The sequence below is a fragment of the Panthera onca genome, chromosome B2 (assembly GCF_046562875.1).
Source record: "Panthera onca isolate mPanOnc1 chromosome B2, mPanOnc1 haplotype 2, whole genome shotgun sequence".
NCBI classification, from domain to species: Eukaryota; Metazoa; Chordata; class Mammalia; order Carnivora; family Felidae; genus Panthera; species Panthera onca.
Genome location: NC_138343.1, coordinates 37,536,299 through 37,558,698, shown reverse-complemented (window position 1 = coordinate 37,558,698; position 22,400 = coordinate 37,536,299). Strand labels below are relative to the sequence as shown.

At 51.1% G+C, this 22,400-nt stretch overlaps 1 protein-coding gene across 6 annotated transcripts in view; it reads left to right on the top strand.

The window, feature by feature from the left end:
* The window catches only part of KIF6 (kinesin family member 6), a 386,396-nt gene extending 364,229 nt beyond the window's left edge, over nt 1-22,167 (top strand). For 4 of the 6 annotated variants that reach the window (XM_060615407.3, XM_060615405.3, XM_060615408.3 and 1 more), the window contains 5 exons: nt 625-760; nt 3,603-3,700; nt 11,130-11,219; nt 13,641-13,747; nt 19,290-22,167. In XM_060615407.3, the coding sequence (XP_060471390.2) occupies nt 625-760; nt 3,603-3,700; nt 11,130-11,219; nt 13,641-13,747; nt 19,290-19,300 (442 nt within the window). In that variant the 3' untranslated portion in view covers nt 19,301-22,167. Of the gene's footprint in view, nt 1-246; nt 344-624; nt 761-3,602; nt 3,701-11,129; nt 11,220-13,640; nt 13,748-19,289 lie in introns of those variants that run through there. The other 2 variants (XR_009604951.3, XM_060615409.3) reach the window with 2 other exon arrangements.
* Nucleotides 22,168-22,400: the final 233 nt, after the last annotated feature.

Genomic DNA, 22,400 nt, shown 5'->3' with positions numbered 1-22,400 from the left:
AGATATGTTGGCAGTTGGGCTATTTCCTGTTGGACAACTTCTGATTCGTTGTCGCATGCCCCAAACTTATATACGCAGTGACGAATGTATTGTAACTTTCGCACTTCAGCGTGAAGGTGAACCAGCGCAAGAGTGTGGTGGTTGAGACTGTGGTTTCCAGAGCCAGAAGGCCTGGATTCAAATCCTGGCCCTCTGTTTATTAGCCCCCTGCCACAGAGCAAGTTATGTAACCTCTCCTTGCCTCAGGTTCCAAATCTATAAAGTGGAGCATCTTCTTCATGGGACCAAGACGAGGTCTGAATGTGTTTATATGTCGAGTGCCTAGAGGAATGCCTGCCCCTTAGTAAGTGCTCAGTAATGGTAGATATCCTTCTGGAAGGAGGGGGTATTCATCTCATACACAGAGCCCGTGGGCCCGCTGGACAAAAACACCTGGCTGTGCTTCTCTCTGATGGACTCAAGCCCTGGCCCTGGGCCCCGGCCTCCGTGGGCTCCTCTGGGTCCCGGCTCCTGGCACCAGAGCGGCACCGCCAGATCCTCAGGCTCAGGCCCTGCAGCAACACTCCGTGGGCGGCCCTTCCTCCTGCCAGTGACTGTCAAGGCTCTTCCCTGATTCCACTGTAGGTATAAAATGATGTTCACACGCCTGAAGGCCCTGAAGGTGGAGATCGAGCACTTGCAGCTGCTCATGGACAAAGCCAAGGTGAAGTTGCAGAAGGAGTTTGAAGCCTGGTGGGCCGAGGAAGCCACCAGCCTGCAGGTATTAGCAGCGCCCCCCACCACCGCCCCAGAGCCTGCCCCACTCCTGTGGCCTGGGGAATGTTAGGGCCGCTGGGGAGGGGTTGTCGGAGGCAGGCCCACGTGCTCTCAGCCTTGGCTCAGGAGACAGGTGCTCATCTTAGTAAGGAGGAGTGCACATGGTCAGGGGCCCACCATCCCTGTGCCCTGATGCCTGCCACATAGAAAGGTGGGCCATGGAAAGCGAGCCCAAACCGGTGGACCTGCCACTGTCACTTTGTGTAATGTTACCCCACGACACCATATTGACAGCGTTGACTGTTTTTTATTACAGTCATATGCAGGAAAGCCTTGGTTTGCGAGCAAAATTCATTCTGGAAACATGCTTGTAATCCAAAAGCCCTCGTATATCAAAGCAAATTTCAAGAACCACTGGCTCAGTTGTGATCATGTGACATTCGGCTTACGTACTACATGTATTACAAGACACCACTTGTCAAGTTAAAATTTATTAGGAATGTTTGCTAGGCTTGTGGAACCCTAGCAGAACAAGTTACTCTCAATCCAAGGTTTTATTGTATATATGTATGTGTTTATACATACATGTGTATATGTAAACACATATTTCTATAATTTATGTGGAAGTTATAGAAATTTTGGAAAATAGAGAAAAGCACAAAGAGATAAAAATCACCATAACCCCACCATTTAAGGATAACCAATATTATCATGTTGGATTATATTACTTTTTTCTCCTATGCATATATTTCCATATGTTTTTTTTTAAGTTAATTTATTTACCTTGAGTCTGGGAAGGGGCAGAGAAAGAGAGAGAGAGAGAGAGAGAGAGAGAGAGAGAGAATCCCAAGCAGGCTCCATGCTGTCAGCACAGAGCCCAACGCAGGGCTGGATCCCACGAACCATGAGATCATGACCTGAGCTGAAATCAAGAGTCAGACGCTTAACAGACTGAGCCACCCAGGCGCCCCTCCATATGTTTTTATAAAAATAGAATCATACTGGTCTTCAAGTGTCACAAACACCTTTTGTTCTGGGACTTCACGGCACAGCATGACTGCTCTTTCACGTTCTTGTTCTACATCATTCTAATGGCTGTCACGGTTCCATCATATGAATTTATTTTAATCCACTTAATCTTTGATCGTTTAGTGTTTAGGTTGTGTCTAGTTTTGCACTGGAAGCCTGTTTGTAGATAAATGTTTGCATATTTGCTAGACAGATTCCTGGAAGCTCCCTATAATATTGTGAAGGCCAAGATAACAAGTTAGGAAGCGTTAATACAAACGCCCAGTTCCAGTTGTCCTCCTGTAAGTCCTCAGCTCTGGTATAACGGAGGTGGCTGGCGGATCTCTCAGAGATCATCTAACAGCTGACCCCTTCATTTCAAGGACAAGGAAACTGAGAGCCTGAGAAGTTATTTGGTCAAAGACACACGGCCAAGTAGCCATGTTACCACACAATAGAGAAGAATATTTGGATAAAACTTAATATACAAGATGACAAAGAAAACCAGTAAGACTGAAATAAAGTTGTCAAAATATTTTTAAAGCAAAGTTATGGTATAAAAACATGTATACCACTTTACGAATGTATTAATAAGGTACATTTATTAATATTTAACATAATTTCAAAGTAGTGATGAACACAGTATTTCAGTATTTCTGCCACAGTGTAATATGATATGAAAATATCTTGTGATTTCTAACCGGTGATGAAGTCACTGATGTTACATATACTACTATGGTTTGTTGCCTACATTGTATCATTGAAAGACATGCTAGATTTCAGGTAGAAGTTAGGAAAAATAAAAATGTCATTGATTCCCATCCACGTTCGCAGTACCCCTGGGTCCTGTCTGTTCTCCAGTTAAGACCCCTTCGTGGCGAGGCCATCAGCCACTGCTGGTGCCCAAGGGAGGTTAGCCACTGAACGGATGGTGAGGGTGATCCCGTGTGACTCAGGAAGTGTCCGGGCAAGGCTGATGGATTCAGACAGCGTATTTTGTTCACATAGGCAGCAAAAGCCGGAGTAGCCAAAGATGTCAGCTCAGTGTATCCTCTGCCCCACAGGGTGTCACTGAAACACAATGGACCAGATGACTGCAGTAGGGCTGATGGGGCACCCTGTTGCTGAGGAGTTAATTCTATGCTGCCGTTAGGCAGTTTTATAGCCTGCAGATGTACGCTGAGTGGAGCAAGGCAGAAAGCCTTAAACCTCATCAGAACATGGGAGGTGATGAGAAACGGTCCCATGACCACCCCCCAGGGAGATAGGAAGGCAAGTGGGAAATAGCCTTGTAGCAGCTGCTCATGAGCCTGCTATGCTGTCAGGTTCTGGGAGAATCACGGGGCATTCTGCCAAGATTCAGAGAAGCCACAGTTGAGGCCTTGCTCTCCAGCCCTGTGTGGAGACATGCAAGGTTGCCAGGGCACCATGGTGGAGCCGTTCCTCTACAGGAGGTGCTCAGTGGATTTCTCCTGCCTCTGCGAGCATCTCTTTGGGACAAGGGGAAGCAAAACCAGAGAGGACTTCTGGAGAATTGTCAGATTGCATGTTAAACACTTTTTCCTGACTACAAGTAAATAATACAGGCTCAAAGTGGAAGGCTTAGCACAGAAAAGGACAAAGAATAAATCAGACATTACCCATAATCCTGCCACCCAGAGATAATATTTTGATGCCCATCAGTATAGTGATCACAATGTCTAGATTAATTGTTTCCCCCACACATGTTGTATATAGAAACTTATAGAACTAGCTTTTTCACCTTAAGAAATACATCAAAGACATTTTCCCATGTCATCAGCTTCAAGCTAATACTGTGAAACTCCTTGGGCCAACAGGTAAATTCTCCAGCAGTGAATTCCCTCAATCACATGAAGCCCTTTCCCCAGACACCTGAGTCCCAGCGTGAAAGGTCTCAGCTTCTCTGTAACCAAAGGTAAGGAGTGAAGCTGAAGAAAAGTTTCCCTGCCTCTCCTCAACCTGTTCTTGCTCCCCTGCGTAGGGGTCTCTAGAGGCTGCCTGATTCGCCATGGTGAATCCTCGTACTGTTACACTAGCTGCAGATACTCAAGCCAGTGGTTCCAGGAGTGTGTGACCAAAGCCTGTTGAGCACACCTCCTCAGTCCTTTTCCCCTGACCTGGCAGCCAGCAGACCTACTGCCATGGTGACAAGAGACAAGCGCTTTCATTGTACGAGCCCTGGTCCTGCCCCCTGAGTAGGAAGAAGGGGTTGGAAGTAGGTGGAAGGGAGAGTTTGGGAGAGAGTGGGGGGGACTGGAAAGGAGGGGGATATTGGTGGTAGGCCAGTCAGGATACAAAGGAGCTCTGCTAAAAGACTGTCCTCGCACAGATTCAGGAGAGAGGTGGGCGGCCTCCCAGGAGGATGGCCTGCACATGAGGACAACCAGGAGCCAGTTTCCCTGAATGCCGGCATGATCCAGCAGGGACTCCACTTACCCCCACACCACCTTCTGAAGGCAGCTTCCTTCTCATGCCACCCACGTTATTATCTCTTTGCAACCACACAACTCAGGGGGTAGAGCTAGTGACGCATGCCTCGGCCATCCTCTGTCCCCCAGAGAGATCTGCTGTCAGGACAGAGGCCAGGGCAGCCTGCGTGGGGTGTCGGCCTATGCCACCAAGGAGCAGTCCTGTGACTCAGACTGAATAGGAGCTGAGCTCTTAGGTTGGGAAATGTGAAATAGAGCTTTCACTCTACTTGACTGGGGTGGGAGGGGCGTTATACCAGACATTACCCTTAATATGATGCTATGAGAATGGCATTTTACCTCTGTGGTCCTCTCGAAATCCCATCGCCCCAGTCCAGTCATGAGGAAAACATCATGTAAGTCTCGACTGGGGGACACGCTGCAGAATACCCAACCAGTCCTCCTCAAAACTGTCAAGGTCATCGAAAACAAGAAAAATGTAAGACACTGTCACAGGCAAGGGGAGCCTAAGGAGGCATGACAGCAAAATGTAATATGCTAGCCTGGATGGGATCCTAGGTCCAAAAAAACACACTAGGTAAAAATTAAGAAAACGCAAATAAAGTATGGACTTTAATTAATGATAATTATCAGCATTATTTCATTAGTGTGATAAGTATCAGCATTGTTTCACTAGTTGTGACAAATGTACCATACCAGTGTAAGATTGTATAATAAGGGCAAGTGGGTGTGAGGTACATGGTAACTCTTTGTACTATCTTTGCAGATTTTCTGTAAGCCTAAAACTATTCTTTTGTTGTTGTTTTCAAGTGTGGTTGACACACATTATTACATTACTTCATGGCTATTGAGCCAGGAAACCACATAAAGGGAACTTAAATGTGTATTACTAAGTGAAAGAAGCAATCTGAAAAGGCTACCTAATGTGCAATTCCAATGTGACATTCTGGAAAGGGCAAAACTATGGAGACAGTAAAAGAACTAGTAATTGTCAGGGTGAGAGGGGAGAGGTGGAAAGGATGAATGGGGGAACACTAGAGATTTTTAAGGCAGCAAAACATATGGGAATATGATATTATGCATTTGTTAAAATCTGTAGAACTGTACAACAGAAAGAGTGAACCCCCTGGTAAACAAACTGTGGCCTTGAGTTAATAACATTGTATCTATATTGGTTCATCAGTTGTAACAGATGTCCAACACTCATACAAGACGTTAATAATACAGGAAACTACAAGATGGGAGAAGGGGGGCTATATGGGAAGTCTGCACCATCTGCTCAATTCTCTGTAAACCTAAAACTTCTCCAAAAACCTGCCCATTAATTTAATATCCTTTAAAAAGGCAGCATAGATAGACTTGCTCTACAGCAATACAGACAGCTTAGCATTAGCGTCCTATACTGGCCCTCTCTGCATTCACTTGGGTACCTGCCAAACTCTGGAGCACTTGAGTTTGCAACCCCTGTATAGCTGTCTCCTTCTCCTGAAACTTCTGGATTCCACAGAGCATGTTGGAAAAACATTGGCCCATCCAAGAGGACAGGGCTTTCCCTGGTTAATGCTCTGGCTCAGTCCTGAGTCTGTCATGTATGCCACACAACACCAAGCTCTCGTCCCAGTGATGAGGCTCAGAACCCCTTGTTGTTTCCCCAGCCTCTTTTCTAGATCTCTTGCATAGTTCCTTACTGGTAGAAATACCCTGCCTAGCAAGTAGGAAGCTCCATCTCGTAAGTTTTCTTTTGTTTCAAAGACAATGAAGTGTGTGTGTGTGTGTGTGTGTGTGTGTGTGTGTGTGTGTGTGAAGGCCCAATACACACACTCCAAGGGCTATACAGTAGAAATAGACCATGCCTGCCAAATGAAATTCACAACTCTGAATTTCAAAGTAAAGTTCACCCATGGAAGCTTTTCTCAAAATCTTGTTCGCAGAACTCTACCCCAGGCCCCTTTGATGGCTGCTCACAGGAGGGTCTTTGGGGAGATGGCCCAGGTAGGCCTTGCAATATCAGGCCCTGTCATCTCTGGTGGCAGCCAGTGCTCTGGTTTGACCTCTAAACCTCAGCAGAAATAACCAAATATCCTGAACAGAATTTTCTAAGACACCTCAACTGTGAGTGGTTGGCACCCCTAAATTCCCTCCCACACTGCAGTTCAGATACCAAAAATTGTAGGCAGAAAGTTTCCAATAGGTGAGAGGAAAGGTCCCTGTTATTGACTGGAAAGGGAGCGGTCTGGGGGCTCCACCTTTGACAAGGAAATCACTGCCACATGCTTTCTAATGCTGACAGAAAAGAGCTCACAGGCTCTAGCAGGGGTGAGGTGGGGAGGAGACCCTGTGCCCGGGTCATGGTTCCTCAGACATTCTCTGCAAACCTCCAGCAGTGCAGGATTAGTCGTTGATGTCCTTAAATTCTCTGAGGAGACAGCATTAGCTTTCTTCTCTCACAGGAATAATATCCTGTCGTTTCCAGGAACCCTGTAGGCCAGGCACTGAGCAAATGTGCCACATACATACTATCATTGTCCCCATTTTACAGATGAGAACACCCGGGCTCTGAGAGCTCAGTTCACTTGCTCAGGGTCGCCCAGCTAGTCAGTGGTAAGGCAGGATTGGAACCCAGGCCTGTCGGCGTCCAGCCACCCTGCTCACTCCTCACATCAATGACTGCCCTTGAGGGGCACTTGCAGGAGGTGGCAGTTTCCAGCCCATATGCTGTGCTATTTCATTCAACCGTGCTTTCTTTAGGTTCTGCGAAATGCCAGGTCCTCCTCCTTGGGCTCTCCCCTCTTTGTGTGCCTACGGCCTGATCTGCCCAAGGGGCCAGGATTTTCAAAAGGCAAATGTACACTTGCTCACAAAGCCAACCTCTGACTGGAAAACCAGAACTCCCTGCCGTCTGCCTTCACCATTTCTGTCGAGAAACCCTGAATTCAACCCCTCGTTTAACTAGCAGGCACAGAAAGGGAAAGGGGTTGTTTAACTCTGTGGTTGGCAACACGAAGATTACCCAGTAGTCCTGAACTCCAGGCTCCGTTCCTCCCACCTCCCTCCCCCCTGCTCTCTCCCCACCTCCTCTCCCCTCTCTGCTTCACTCCTGCACTTCATTCTTCTCCATCCCTTTCTTCCACTTTCTCTCCCTGCCCACCTGTATCCCCACCCTACATTCCCTTTCTCCCTCTTTTTTTCTTTTTGCCTTCCTGTCTAGGCTGCTTTCCCCTTCTCCCTTGGTCTCCATCAGCCAAGGCTGCCTCTCTGTATTGCTTGTCCATTTGTCCCCCTGCCACCAGCCTTTACCTCCCAGCTTCTGTGAGAGAGTGCCCGCCATGGAAGAAGTCTAAGAATCAGCCACTGGTCAGGGCTTCCTAGAATCTTCTTGGGGAACCACTATAAGAATCATGCCCCCCTTCCAGTAGTAGGGCCTTGGCATCCCTGGATATTCCTTTTCCTTAGGTGTTCCAATTGAAGATGATCCCTGGATGTGCCTGCCAAGACACCCTTAGCCCTGAAGCTGCAACCCGTAATTTCAGAGGTGTGCATCAGATGAGACCGCTGGTCACCTGCAAGGAGTCCCTTCGGTGTAGACTTTCACAAAGGATGTCTGAGAGAAATCCTCCTTGTACTTCTTCCAATCAGCAGGACCTTGAGCAAGCAAGGCAGCTCCCCCTTGGGGATCTCCTCATCTCATCTATAAAATGCGCCGAGGTCCCTCTGACACTATCGTTCCGTGCAGATAAATGCACCAGTGCCATTGAGCAGCTGCTGGGGCGAGAGCGTGAGAGTCCAGCAGGCAGTTTCCACCCAAGCTCCAGAGAGGCTGCTGTCCATGGACTCACTGCAGGCCTGGTGGGCGGTCCTCTGCTCCTCGGGTTCCGAAAGAAACTTGACCTCATCACTTCCCCAGGGATGCCCCGTGCCTGCAGGCCGATCACACTAAATGCACAACACTCTGATTGGCAACCCAGGAGGCTTGTTATTACTACCACTTATTAATCCTTATTAGGAAAGAGGTAGTTAATTCTGATGGCTGGTGTGTTCTGTCTCCGGAAGGAATGTCAATATGAGAAACGAATGCAGTGTCAGAGGCTGGTTGGTCAGGGAAGAAAACAAAAATAACTTGCAGTGTGATCCTAAAGGTCCAGAAACTTAGCTGCGGCATCCGGGGGCCCTCGAGCAGCTTCGGGACTGGAGGAGTCCTCTCCCTCAGGAGCCCCAAGCCTTCACATTATGCCACCCTCCTGAATGGTCGAGGCAACAGGCTGGGCGACTGGGCCTCTGCAGAGGGTCCTGGATACCCCCATCTTTCCACAGTATGATCCTGACCCCTTTCTGCCCTGTCCGTTGTCCACCTCTGCCCCTCTTCCACATGCTACCAGCCCTCAACAGTTTGTACCTGGATGTTCCCTGGAATCTTAAGCAAGGATCTACTGGGAATCCGTTGGGAATCCATTGAGTTAATGAGCCATTTGAGTGCCAGTGACCTGATCTGGCAAGACTGGCTACAATTTCCAAACTGACTTTGACCTGGTGTAGTCGAAGCACCTACAAAACGGAAAGCCCTCTCTCCCCTTCCGGAGGCCTGCACCAGGAACCGTTCAGAAGGAGCCCGGATCACTGGCCACTTTCTCCAAAGAAAAGCACGCAGAGCCTCTGCCACCTCATGGCTGCCTCTGGTTCTACAGTTTCTCTGACCAGACAGCACAGATCCCCATCTCTCCCCACCGCCATTGCAGTCTGGGATGCAGGGAAACAGGCATGGGGGTGGGAGGGATTCCCAGGCTCTGATTTCCTTCCCTGTTTGTTTGACCCACAGTTTCGAACCTGTGGAGGCAGGCCCAGGGAGGACTGAGATGGGAGAGGGCTGAAGGCCGGAGCTGGGGAAGGGGCTGTACCCATGGGTGGGGCAGCAGGTTGCAGGGCCTGTGGAGTGCCTCGGACTGATGGTGCAGGCTAGGCAAAGCCAGTGGCCCTGTCTATCCCTAGCCCACCTCTCAGCCCGAGTGCCCCCATCTGTAAAGGAGAGTTCCAGCCAGAGGAATTTTGAGGCCTCTCCCAGGTTGGATATGGTGTCTATGCAGGACCATCCCAGACCAGGGAGAGAATCCCATCATGCCACTGGCATCTTGGGACAGCTTTGGTGGCCGGCCTCTTCACCTCCCAAGGAGCACTGTTGGGTTCTGCTGTTTGCAATCAGGAATCCAAGGCAAGGTGCGCACATTAGGCAAGCTAGTTAAATGGGCCAAACCGCACCTGCCTGAGTGGGTCAGACACCTGTTGGGTCTGACTTATCATTTGGAACCAGGGGCTGTTCAGTCGGTGTGGCCAGGAGTGAGCCATGCATCCCCAGCATATGCTTCCTCAGAACCCCACAGAGCCGGGTCCAGTTAATAAAGGATCATGGCTGAGAAACAGATTCTGATGCCTCACAGAGTCATGGGTTAGATTCATATTCTGCCACCAGCCAGCCGGTAACTTTTAGAATTTCTTTAACCTCCCTAAGCTTCCATTTCCTCATCTATATAATGAGGATAATGAGACAATTGAGAGGATTAAATGCACAGGTCTTCTGCTACGAATGTGCACTATTCTTCCAAGTTAAGGGAAGAGTGACCCTGAAGGCAAATGAGAGACCATCCTGGCTGCCTCTTCCATTTCAAAAGTGGGAATGGGCACTGCCCCCTCAAAAGCTGTGGGGGCAGGTCCTCCCAGCAGAACCATGAGGGCACGACCCCTGCCCAGCAGAGCCCAGCAGGACCTTTACCCAGTGGGTCCAGAAGACGGGACTGTCACCCCAGTGAATCCAGAAGGCAGAACATTGGACCCAAGAGGATTATTCTCAAGCCTTAAGTTCTCACAGAGTTTGCATTGCTAGGTTTCCAACTTGCCTGGGACCCATCACCCCTCCCTTCCTTCCTTCCTTCCTTCCTTCCTTCCCCCCTCCCTCCCTTCCTTTTCTCCCTCCCTCCCTCCTTTCCTCTCTCTCCCTTGTGGAATGGGAATGTCTAACCTATGCCTGTCCACCATTGTAGTTTGGAAACACATAACTTGTCTGCTCTCACATGTTCACAGCCAGTGAGAAATTCCACCTCAGGGTGATTCGACTTCCAGTCTCACCCGTCTCTGATTTACATGAGACTTTGGACTTTAGAGTTGATACCAGGATGAGTTAAGCCTTTGGGGGCTGCTGGGATGGAGGGAACGTGTTTCACGTGTGAGAAGGACGTGAATTTGTTGGGGGTGAAGGGATGGGGGGCAGGGACAGAATGTTATAAACTGAACGCATCCTCCAAAAATTCATGTGTTGAAACCTAATCCCAGATACGATGGTATTTGGAGGTGCCTCTTTAAGTCACAAGGGTAGAGCCCTCATTGATGGGATTAGTGCCTTCATAAGAAGAGGCCAGAGAGCTAGCTCACTCTTTTTCTGCCCTGTGAGCACACAATGAGAATTTGGCAGTCTGTCAGAAGAGGACCCTCGTGAGAACGTGACCATGCCGCACCCTGATCCCAGACTCCCAGCCTCCAGAACTGTGAGAAACAAATCCCTGTTATCTCGTCACACCACCCCGACTAGGGTGTTCTGTGGCTGGTAAGGACCCTCTTGCTGGCTTGCAGATGGCCATGTTCTTGCCGTGTCCTCACACGGTAGAGAGAGAGATGGAGCTCTGATCTCCCTTCCTCTTCTTGTGAGGGTACCGGTACCATCATGGGGGCCCCACCCTCAGGACCTCCTCAAAACCTCATTACCTCCCAAAGGCGTCACCTCCAAATACCATCACATTGGGTGCTTGGGCTTCAACGTATGGATTTGGGGGACACAAACATTCAGTCCCTATGGCTCCTAAATACAAACCTAAATTTCTCTTCTGGAAACCTCCTCTCATACCTCTTCCTTTTGTCATTTTCCTTTTACAGTGATGTGAACGCCAGGAAAATCTTGCCCTCGCCTTGTCCCATTCCGCATAGCCGGGAGCCCAGCAGCACCAGTGCCTCCCTGGAAGACAGGTCTGTCGTCTCCTTCTGATGCCTGTGACAGCCCCTGCCATGAGTGGAATGGGTCAAAATTGCCAGTGCTCTTCTCCCACATCCTGAGGAGCCCCGTGTCCAATGGCTGCACAGACACAGCCCAGGGCTGGCCTCCACCCTGACACCCCAGGAATACCCTGGAGTCTCTCACAGATACCAAGTCCCAAGGCAGAGAAGTTTTCTCCCAGGGGCCTCTGCTGCCCTGCGCGGGCAGAATTGCTCCAAGTGTCTGTGTAAATAGATATACCCAGTGCCATTGAAGGAAAGAAGAGCCAGCCCACTGGCCATTCCAACATAGCCCTGCCACAGGGTCCCCAGGCCGGGAAGGGCAGAGAGTTGACAAGCCCAGCTAGCCTCGGCCTTGTGAGTCGTTCACTCCAGACCGAACAAAGCTGTCAAGGCCTCTCCTCAGCAGTGCCCTTTATGCCTTCTGACTAGAACACCTGAGCACCCTTCTTCACCTGGCAGACCCTACTCTCCCCCCAAGCAGTCTAAGGGGTGAGGTCCAGCCATGCCCCTCCCCGAGCCCAGACAGAAGGAACAACTCCGTGCAGCCCCACGGGAGCCCTTGTCACTGACTGCAGCTGGATGCCAACACAACTACTTGTGATGGGGAACAGCCCCTTATTGTGGACAGTCCTCGCTGGCTTCTGACAGAGTGGATACTATCACCTGCTGTATGAGGATGAGGCTTGCAAGCCAGGAGGGCACTGCTTAGAATTTTCTTGTGGGGGCAGGCTGGTTATTAAATGGAAAAAGAGGAGGGATAAAGGCACATACATTCTTACTTTTTTAAAAGGATTTTTTGGAAATCCCACACTTCTTATAAATCTCATTGGCTGGGACCTGGTCACCTGACCACACATAGCAGCAAAGGAGGCTGGGAAATGTAGTATTCTTTTTCCAGCCATGGCAACTTACTCAGCTAACAGTTTTTACAGAGAGAAGGGAGAATACTTATCTGCCCCAGGAACTAGCTAAGCCATGGTGGGGGGGGGGGGGGGGGGCGGGTAGGGATGCACTGGGTAGACGTCCTAAAGGATGTGCCATCTAAGTTGGGTGCTGAAGGAGACAGTGACACCTCAGGTGGAATGGGGTTGGTTTAGGGAAGGCGAGGGGCGGGGGCTGCACCAGAGATGGGGAAGATGCAGAGACAAAGCATATTCAACCATGCAAATGTCACGGGGGGAGAGCAGGCTGGGGAAAGGAGACCACCAAAGCAAAGCCATTGAGTAAGAGAATAACACTGGTACAGCCGCTCTGGAAAACAGTGTGGAGGTTCCTCCAAAAGTTAAAAATAGATCTACCCTATGACCCAGCAATAGCACTGCTAGGAATTTACCCAAGGGATACAGGAGTGCTGATGCATAGGGGCACTTGTACCCCAATGTTTGTAGCAGCACTTTCAACAATAGCCAAATTGTGGAAAGAGCCTAAATGTCCATCAACTGCCGAATGGATAAAGAAGTTGTGGTTTATATACACAATGGAGTACTACGTGGCAATGAGAAAGAATGAAATATGGCCCTTTGTAGCAATGTGAATGGAACTGGAGAGTGTTATACTAAGTGAAATAAGTCATACAGAGAAAGATACTGTATGTTTTCACTCTTATGTGGATCCTGAGAAACTTAACAGAAGACCACGGGGGAGGGGAAGGGGAAAAAAAAAGTTAGAGAGGGAGGGAGGCAAACCATTAAGAGACTCTTAAACACTGAGAATAAACTGAGGGTTGATGGGGGGTGGGAGGGAGGGGAAAGTGGGTGATGGGCATTGAGGAGGGCACCTGTTGGGATGAGCACTGGGTGTTGTATGGAAACCAATTTGACAATAAATTTCATATTAAAAAAAAGAGAGAGAATAACAGAAAGAAGGGCAGGGCTGAGGCGCCTGGGTGGCTTAGTCAGTTAAACATCTGACTTTGGCTCAGGTCACGATCTCACTGTTTGTGAGTTTGAGCCCCGCGTTGGGCTGTGCTGACAGCTCAGAGCCTGGAGCCTGCTTCATGTTCTGTGTTTCCCTCTCTCTCTACCCCTCCCCCATTTGCACTGTGTCTCTCCCTCTCTCTCAAACAAACATTAAAAAAAATTGTTTTTAAAAGAAAGAAGGGCAGGGTGGCTGGAGCGGAGTAGTAGCCCAGGGCCCAGATCACACATGAAAAGAGTCTGAATTTCACTCTGAGAGTGAGGAGAATCCACCAACAGGGTTAAGCCAGAGGAGGAGGATGTGATGAAAGGGTCACTGTGGCTCCTGCACAGACTGGGTGGAAGGGTCAGGAGGCAGACTGCCAGGCAGCCCCCTGGGTGAGATCCGGTTACTGAACATGGAAAGCACTTCGGAAAGGTAAGCATGGAGTTCAAATGTAAGGTGCAGTGATGTGTGACATGTGCTTGTCCTCAGCATCCCTGAGAAGCCAGCATCATCTATCCCTCTCACTGGGGACAGCCAGACTGACTCTGACATCCTGGCATTCATCAAGGCCAGACAGAGCATTCTGCAGAAGAAATGTAAGTGCACCTTCCTCCTCCTCCAGGGTCACAGGTCACCCAGCTCTGCTCACCAACCCTTGAGGGAGGTAAGGGGGAAGGCCAGAGTGAGAAGTGAGCTTCCTGAATATTCCTGAAACCACAGGACTGAACTTGTGGTCCCTTCACATGTTCCTGGCCTCTGCTTCCTCCTGGAAAAAAGCTCCAGAAGACAGCATCACGAACATCAAGACAGACCCAAGGGGGTGGCGGGCCCAGGTGCTCTCGCCTTGCTTGGCAAAGCTTCCCTCCCTCCTCCGGATCTTCAGCTCCCTTTCTTCTGTGTCCCCAAAGCCATCTCTCCTTTGTCCAGCCTTCTCCATACAGGAAGGGGCTGAGTGATGGTTTGGTAACTTGAATTCCTAGCTAGAAATATCACTCTCCTATTGGAGCATGGTTCTTGCCAATGAGTTGTAGACGTAAACACCACTTGAAAGCTCAGGCCTGAGGACCCCTTTAACAGTTACAGAAGGAATACTTGTGGTGTTCCAGACAACAGGAAGAAGCAGAGAAGGCCCTTCCTGGCCTTTGTCACCCACCTCCCCCATCTTCCTCCTGGAAGCTGCCCCCTGCTATGGACAGGCCTTCTCTTCTCCTGCCTCCTTCTCCCCCAGAGACCCACAGCGATAAGACCCAAGACCCCTAATGCTGGCCCCTCGCATTTAGCCTCGTCCCAGTAAGCCAAAGGCTACCAGGCAGGTTGAGTGTTGCTTTCCCATGTCAACGCCTTGGTGGATGAAATGGCAGACTCAGATCCTATAATGACTGACACCTGCTGCAGGAAGCCCACAGTCAGTTTCATGGCCAACTGTCTGCAGCTGAGACACTAGGGGTTCTGCACACGGGGATGGAACATCCCAAGTAAGGGATGGCCTTCCATGGCGTTCTGGAGGTGGGGGAGAGACAGAGAACACACCCACAAATAGAGACCATTTGAGGTGCTGGTAAGCGCTATGAAATAGCTAAAATCTATAATGTGGTAGAGAGCCACAGGGAAGACTGCCATTAACTGGGGCGGGGGCGGGGGCTCCCTGGGGAGGGGAATCTTGAACTCGTAGCTGAATAGTGAGAATGGAGTGTCCATGCAGTGTCCTGTGAGCATTCCAAGCGGAAGGAGTAGAAAGTGAACAGCCCTGGAGGGAGCTTTGCTTGGTCACAGTGTGGGAAGGAGGCCAGAGTCACTTAAGGGCTCAGCTCGAGAACAGGAGCCAAATGAACAGGCCTTGTGGGCGAGGGTAAGGGGCTTGGCTTCTATTCCTGATGTAGTGGGAAACTCACTGAAGAATTTAAGCCATGGTGCGATGTGGTCTGACCGAAACTTTGGCAAGCTGACTCTGGCCGTTGTACACAGCAGAGGTTGTAGAGGCCTGGGATTAGCACAGTCATCTGGCTCCTGGGGAGATCCAGGCAAGGGGTGAGGGTAGCCTGGACCTAGTGGCAGATCGGACGTGAGTCGTGAGGGCAAAGAGAGCCAGAAGGGCTCATGGGCACCTGTTCTGAGCAGCTAACAGGATGGGGATGCCATCAGCAGGAAGGCAGGGCGGAGTGGACACCAGAGGGAAGTTGCTAGGGGAATTCAGATTTCCGGCTGGCCCATTCAAGTTTCAGTAGCCCTTTGAGATCTCAGAGGAGATAAGTAGGCCCCTGAACACGAGTCTGGAGCTGAGTGGCAAGGTCTGAATGCACTGGGTGGAATCCCTGTTGAGGAGAGTAAATAGGGTTATTCTAATCGCTGACACAGACCCTTGGGGCACTCTGACATTTGGGGGTAAGCAGGAAGATCTCACCAAAGCTACTGAGAAGGCTCAGCCAGGGCGAGAGAAGAGACAGCAGGGGAGCGAGTGTGGCCTCAGGCAGGCCTGCAGGGGAACGTGGTCCAGGGGAGAGGGGTGGTAGAGCCCAGGGCTGCTGGAAGGCTAAGCAAGAATGGGATGCTGCCTGGTGGCCACTTTGCATGTCATGATGGCCCTGGACAAGTGCCCTGTGGACGGGGACCTGGGAGAATAAGGGGGCCATTGCGGTGGTTGAGGAAAGAAAAGAAGGAGCAAAAGTAGAGATAGTGAGTGGGGACAGCTGACCCAAGGGCTTGGCTGGGAGGAGGGGCAGTCGGGAGGCTGGGGCTGAAGGGAGGCAGTGGTTGTGAAGACGCACTTACGTGCTGAGAGGAATGGTCCGGGAGAAGAAAGGAGGCTGATGGTAGGGAAAAGAGGGCCAAGCCTGCAGGGGAAACTCTTGGAGGAAGGAGAGGGCATGGCGTCCAGAACATATGTGGAGGAAGAAACCCTCCCCTGGAACAAATGCATTGAAATCAGCCATCATCCATCCCTTTAAAGAAGTCTACACGTCAGCAACGTTGTTCGGTTGTGTTTACCCAGGTTTTGCCCACATAAAGACACTATTTCCAACCCTCTGACAAGAAGAGGCATAAACCCAAGGTCTGTGTCAAGATGGCATCCTCCTGCTAATGCCATTGCCCAGATGGTACAGAAAACTGTACTGAAAGGTGGGGTGCTCTGAGTGTACAGAGCCAAGAGTCTGATCCCCCTTTTGACAGGAGGGGAAACTGAGGCACACAGAGGCTGAATAACTTGCCCAGCTAACAAATGGCAGAGCTAGGATAACCCAGCTTTTCTGTGCTCTCCAGTTGGCCATGCTGCCTTGAAAAGTCACTCTGTGGTCGGTCGGGTGTTTGTCTCTTGGCCTCTACCCGCCCTGCAGCTGGGAGCTTTGTTCTCCAAACAAATAGCAGCCTGGAAGTAATTCATCAAAACAAAAGTTCAGGGGTTCAATTTTTATTCTCAAGGGGAGAAAAAATATTCTTGGGTTCTTAGTGGTTGTGTGGCTGCAAAGGAAGCTGAAGAAGGGTGACAAGGGTTCCACCAGGTCAGGGCCAGAGGGCCAGCAGGTGTGGCCTCCCCCAACGTGCGGCAGATGGCCAGGCCCCACCACGCAGCACTTTCCACACAGCCCACTTATCAGGCCTCCCTGTCAGGCAAACATGCAGGCCGGGCCCCAGGCACCTTCCCCAGCCAAAGCAAACACTTCCCTCTCCCCTGCCCTGGGCTCCCTCTGCTCTTAATTTAGTGGCGCTGTCTGTCTGGGCTTCTTCAGGAGTGCTCATTATGGGGAATTTGTGACTATCAGCCTAAGAGCAGGAGCCCAGAGAGGGTGATTTAACGTAAGCCTCGCCCGCCACCTCACACACTTCACCAAGGGCCAGGATGAATCTAGTTGATTTAGGATTCATGGAAAAGCTGTGGAACGTTTAAATCCCTGCCAGGGGCACGTGTGGACAGGTATATATCCCCCGTATGGGGCGTTCGTCATCCACTGTGTCAAATCTGCTGTTTCCAACTGCCAAGGATGGCTTTAAAATCTGAGAAAATGAGGTTAACCCCTTTCTAGAGTGCTTTTTAATAAAACCTTCCTTAATCCCTGAGTTTGGAAGTGTTTCCATCTGGACAGGAACCTTGGTGTGACCCCCTTGCCCTCTTCTCCAGCCGGGGCCAGGCAGAGCCTCTGCGGAGTGCCTCAGAGGCTCCTGCCAGCCTGGACTCCACCGTCCCCACTGCAAGAAACCCTCCAGCTCCCCACCGGGCAGTATCCATCCCAGGAAAATGGAAAGGCCCCAGAACTGGGAGGAAGGAGGCCTAAACGCGGGCCTCCTTGACTCAGCGCTGTGGGCCTTAGGCAGGTCACTGCCCCCGCCTTCACACATCTGCCACGTTCAGATTCCCCCTTCGTCAAGGTGGCCAGCCTCTCCTGAGATAATGTCCATAAAGGTCCCTCATAAACAGCCAAGCGCCAGGGAGCTGTTAGCGGGGAAACTGGCCTCTGGTGGGAACTGGCCCAACAGGGTGAGGAGTGATTTCCTTTCAATGGTTTCTCTGTAGCCGTACCCTCCAGTCTGGGAACCTACAGTCACAAAATCCCAGTACAGACTGACAGCTCCATTGCTTCACTGGGGTTCGTCAAGTAAAGAAATGGCACCTTTTCTGTGGGGTTGAGGTCTGGGTCTGCGTGGCACTCAGCCCTGCTCTGTGGCGCTCCTTCTCAGCCCCGCCCCTGCCCCGGTCACCACTGCAGGCAAGCGTATGTGGGATGCAGTGACAGTCCAGGGCGGGAGCCGGCTCAGACCCTCTGCTCCTCACCACTGGCAGTGCTAACCCATCCTGGCCCAGGCTGCGCATCAGCGGTGCAGGGGAAACACCGGAGCCAGGACATGCTCAGCGGCCCCATGCCTGCTGGTCCCCGGGACCTGCCCTCACCATCCTTGGAACAGAGAGCCCACAAAGCAGTGGGTTTCAGCCCTGCTCTTCATTGGTGTCACCTGGTCCCCTACCACCACCACGAGATTCTGATTTAATCTGTCCTGGGAGTGGCCTGCGATTTCTAAAGGTCCCCCCACCCCCAGGGGTTTCCAGTGCTCAGCAGAGCTGGGAACCGTGGGTCCAGAGTGACTGGAACACATCCCCTTCACATGCACCAGTGTGCCTGGTGTCCTTCCTTCCCGCTCTAAGATTCATCTAGAACAGCTAGGAATGTCTGAAAAGTAAGGACCATCTTCACTTAATTAAACAGCCTGGGGTCTTGCACTCAGAGTTAGATCTGAAGGACCAAGGGCTCGTAGCCTTGAATCGTTTTCAACCTCTCCCTCGCTGCCACCTCCCACATTCAGTGCAGCACAGAGATTTACTGGTTCTCCCTCAGCGACGTCAGGCAGACCATGCCCACATTCCCCACCCGCTGCCAGGTCCCCGTGCCCACACGCAGATGGCCGCGGCCACCCCACTCCTCAATCTCTCTGCCCCCTGCAGGTGTCTTAAACAGTGTTCCCAAGCCCTTCTGCTCTAATTATGAGAGCCAGACTTTAAGCAAATTAACTATGTCACTCATACCATTTCTTCTCACACGTTAATGTGCCAGTAAATCTAGGGGTTTTGTTAAAGTGCAGATTCTGGTCCTGGAAGTCTGGGTGGGGTCTTAGATTCAGCACTTCTTAACAAGCTCCCTGGAGATGCCAATGCTGCTGATCCACGGAGCACACTCGGAGAAGCAAGGAGCCCTGCCAGCCACCTTTCTTCTACCAGACACCTCATCTGCTCCGTCCACCTGGGTATTTGGAAAGTAAGGCCCAGAGAACCAACACGATTTGCCCAGTCGCACCACAGGTTGGGGACCGTGCTGGCTAGTCCTCAGGGGCCCTTCTCCCTCCCTGTCCAGCCGTGGGAGGTGACAGGATGGGCCATGGTGGTCAGGCAGAATATAATGAATAGAAGGACCAAAAAGAGAATCTCTTGGAGAATTTGGTGTCAGTGGGGCTGGACAATGACTGTTGGTCCTGGCTCAGGGAGACGGCAAAGGAGGCTGCGTCCTTCATTGCTGGGGGAATAAATGCAACCCCCAGGAGTCCGGGCACTGAGACCCAAGGGGAGTGGCCCGCCGCCACCTCCCATGCGCTTCAGTCAGGGACAAATCAGTGCCCCCACGCACAGCCTAACCAAGACATCCTGTCTCCTTTCAGGTTTCCAGTAAGCATCCGGCCGTGCACTGTGGCAGCAAGAATGGAGTACAGATGAAGGAAGGCATCTCTTCTCACTCGCCCTGACTTCAGATGTGATCTGTGGGCTGCTGGGAGCAACTAGTGATTTGGGTTCCCATAGAGGGGGCTGTGTTTCCTTAAGGATGGTGTCCTGGAGGCTGCCAGTGAGGCTGGGGCCAGGGCTTCTGGCACCATCCTTGCTGTGGGTACTGGGGCTGTTGGCCGGACCAGGCAATGCCGGGGTGCTAGTGGTTATATAAGGGCTTCTGCTCACTCTTGTAGTGGCCGATTTTAAACCTTGGAGATTATGAAATAGTACCATCATAATGCAGTGGCAGGGGAGGCTCATGCTGGTAGAATACGGGAGAAATGATCATCTGTTATTTTTAGCTACCTACCAGCCCGCTCTCTGCCCTACCCCCTGGTTTAGGAGCCCAGGAATGGCTGGGGCAAGCCAGGCAGGACGTTGGAGCCAAAGACCAAGCAGTGGAGTGCAAAGCATCTTGATGGCCAGTCCTGATCTCCCAAACCAAACCTTCTGCCATCGCCCTCATGGCCCAGATGACCCATAGGCAGTGCCTGAATCAGCCGTATTTCTAAAGAGTCACCCACCCTGCAGGGTCCAAGGACATCGTTGCACCCTAGGAGCTGTGGATGGCTCCCAGGAGTTCTGCAGAGAGCTTGAGAGGCGCGGTGTGGGCACCTTGGGCTTCACACCCTCACCCAGCCTCTTGGGGCTCTGCATGACTTGGGCCCAAACTCCCCGTTCCCACCGGGAAAACAGAGCTGCCAGGGGCTTGCCTCAGTGAGCCCTTGCAGCACTCTGGGGCCTGGCTGCATGATACAGACCCAAGGGAGGGTGGGCCAGCCCTCAGGAGGCCCTCAGAGGGCAGGGGCAGCAAGGTCCCAAGCCAGCAGTAGGTGGGGAGAGGTGTGGAGTGGGGAGAGGATGGACATCTGAAATGAAGCTGAGTAAAAGTGTTTGTCTACCATTCCTGCTATCTCTGTCCTATGAATACAGGACCTGCCGCCCTGGAAAGAGAGCAGAGAGAAAAATACATTGAATTGGCTTGCTGTCCCCCCTGCCCAGGACTGGGTAAAAGGATCATGCGAGAGAAGGTAGATGGTCCCATTTCAAAGCCAGGCAGGCCATACAGCCCCTCCAATCCACACCCTCACTGATAATATTAGAAACCCTGAAGCAAAGGGGAGGGGCTGGCTTCTAAGGGCTTGTTAGTGGCAAATGTCCCCTCCTTGGGGGCTTTCCCTGACCGCCCAACTAGAGCCACCCCCTAGTTACTCTCTATCCCATTTCTCTGTTTTATTTTCCTCATCACCGCCTGACATATCATCTCTATTTGCTTATTTTTTTATGGCCTGCAACCCCTCCCCCAAGACTAAAAGCTCCATGACAACAAGGACCTACATGTCTTGCTCATCACTATGTCCCCAGCACAAGTTGGCACTGAGTAAAATACCCTTTCAGTTAATGAGTGGCAGAGACAGAACCCAGACTTCTTGGGCTGGCATCTGGCCCATGCCTTTACTCTGGCTCTGTGACTGAGGCCCATCGGGCAGGGTCCAGCCTCCCTGGCCCTCACAGTCCTGTGGCACATAGTAAGTCCTCAATAAAGTCTGTAGAACCCAGGAAGACCAAAACAGAGCCCTTACAGCCAGATCCTAGAAGCCTCCCCGAGTGCCCAGGGCACACGTGTAACACAGACACCCAGTCTCAAGAGCCCTGAGGCAGCATGGAGTTGGCCAGAGTCTTTGGAGACAGCCTCAGTGTGCCTGGCACACCTTAGTGCCCTCGGCCCTCTAGAGCTGGTTAGAGTCTATTGACTTTAGATCTCCTGCTGAGAACTTATCTCCTGGATCCAAAGGCCTTATTGACAGAGATGTGTGGTGTGGGCCCATGCAGGGTGTGAACCCACCTCCTGCAGCAATCACTGAAGGCAGGAGAGGAAATGAAGAAGAGAGAAAAACAGACAGCTGGGCCATGGTGTCTTGCTGAGAGAGCCGTATACCAAGTGTGTACAGCAACTGGAGAGGGACACCCGCCCCCAAATGTCCCTTCCCAATGGAAGCTGGGCCTTTGATGTGGACACATGCTTGACCACAGTGCATCTTCCACAAAGTTCACTGGCCTTTAAAATGGGAGAACTGGATGCAATGCTCTGAAAAGACTCTCCAGCAATCCTGAGCTCAGTGGGGCATGTGAGTTCACTCCAGGCCAAACTGTAGAGCTTTCCAAAACATCTTCTGGAAAGCAGCCTGGCCGGTGACTCCAGCCCAGTCCCTACTAGAATTCAATTTGCTCTGCTATTCACTTGACAGGAGATGTTAGGAGGACAGTTTAGAATGTGGCTTGCTCAGATCCTGCTACAAGGGATTTTTAGGAAGCAGATACAGAAACTGTGGTAGATTGAATAACCAGTCTTAAGACTTTGCCCCCTGAAATAGAATTATACATCCAAAGCTTTGCCACAGCCTCATGGCGGCAGGGTATTCTTTCCTACCCCTTAAATTTGGGCTTGGCTCTGTGACTTGCCTTGGTCAATGGGATGTTAGCAGACGTGATACAAGCGGAGGCTTGACATGAGCGTGCAGGCTTGGGCTCTCCTCTCACACTCCAGGGATCTGCCTTGAGAAGAACATGCCCTGGATAGGTGTGCCCCTTCAGCCTAGATCCCAGAACATACAGAGAGCAGATCTGAGCCCAGCCTACAGCCTGGAGCCAAGGCCAGTGAACCTGTAGCCTGGAGCAGAGCCGTCCCATCAAGTCCAGCCCAGGCCAGCTGAACCCTGGCTGATCCAAAGACCCAAAATCATGAGAATAAATATTTGTTGTCATAAGCCACTAAGCCTTGGGGTGATTTGTCATGAAGCATTAACTGTAGCCATAGCTAACAGATACAGATATTGAAACCCAGGGATGATATATGACTAGATGCAGAATTTCTCAGAGTTCACTCTTTCCATCCACGCTGCCTACTGAAAGGGCACTTGAGAGAACACTGTATATGAAAAAGTAGGACCACCACTTATGGCCATGATAGAGCAACAGGGACACGATTTACCCTCCTGCTTTAA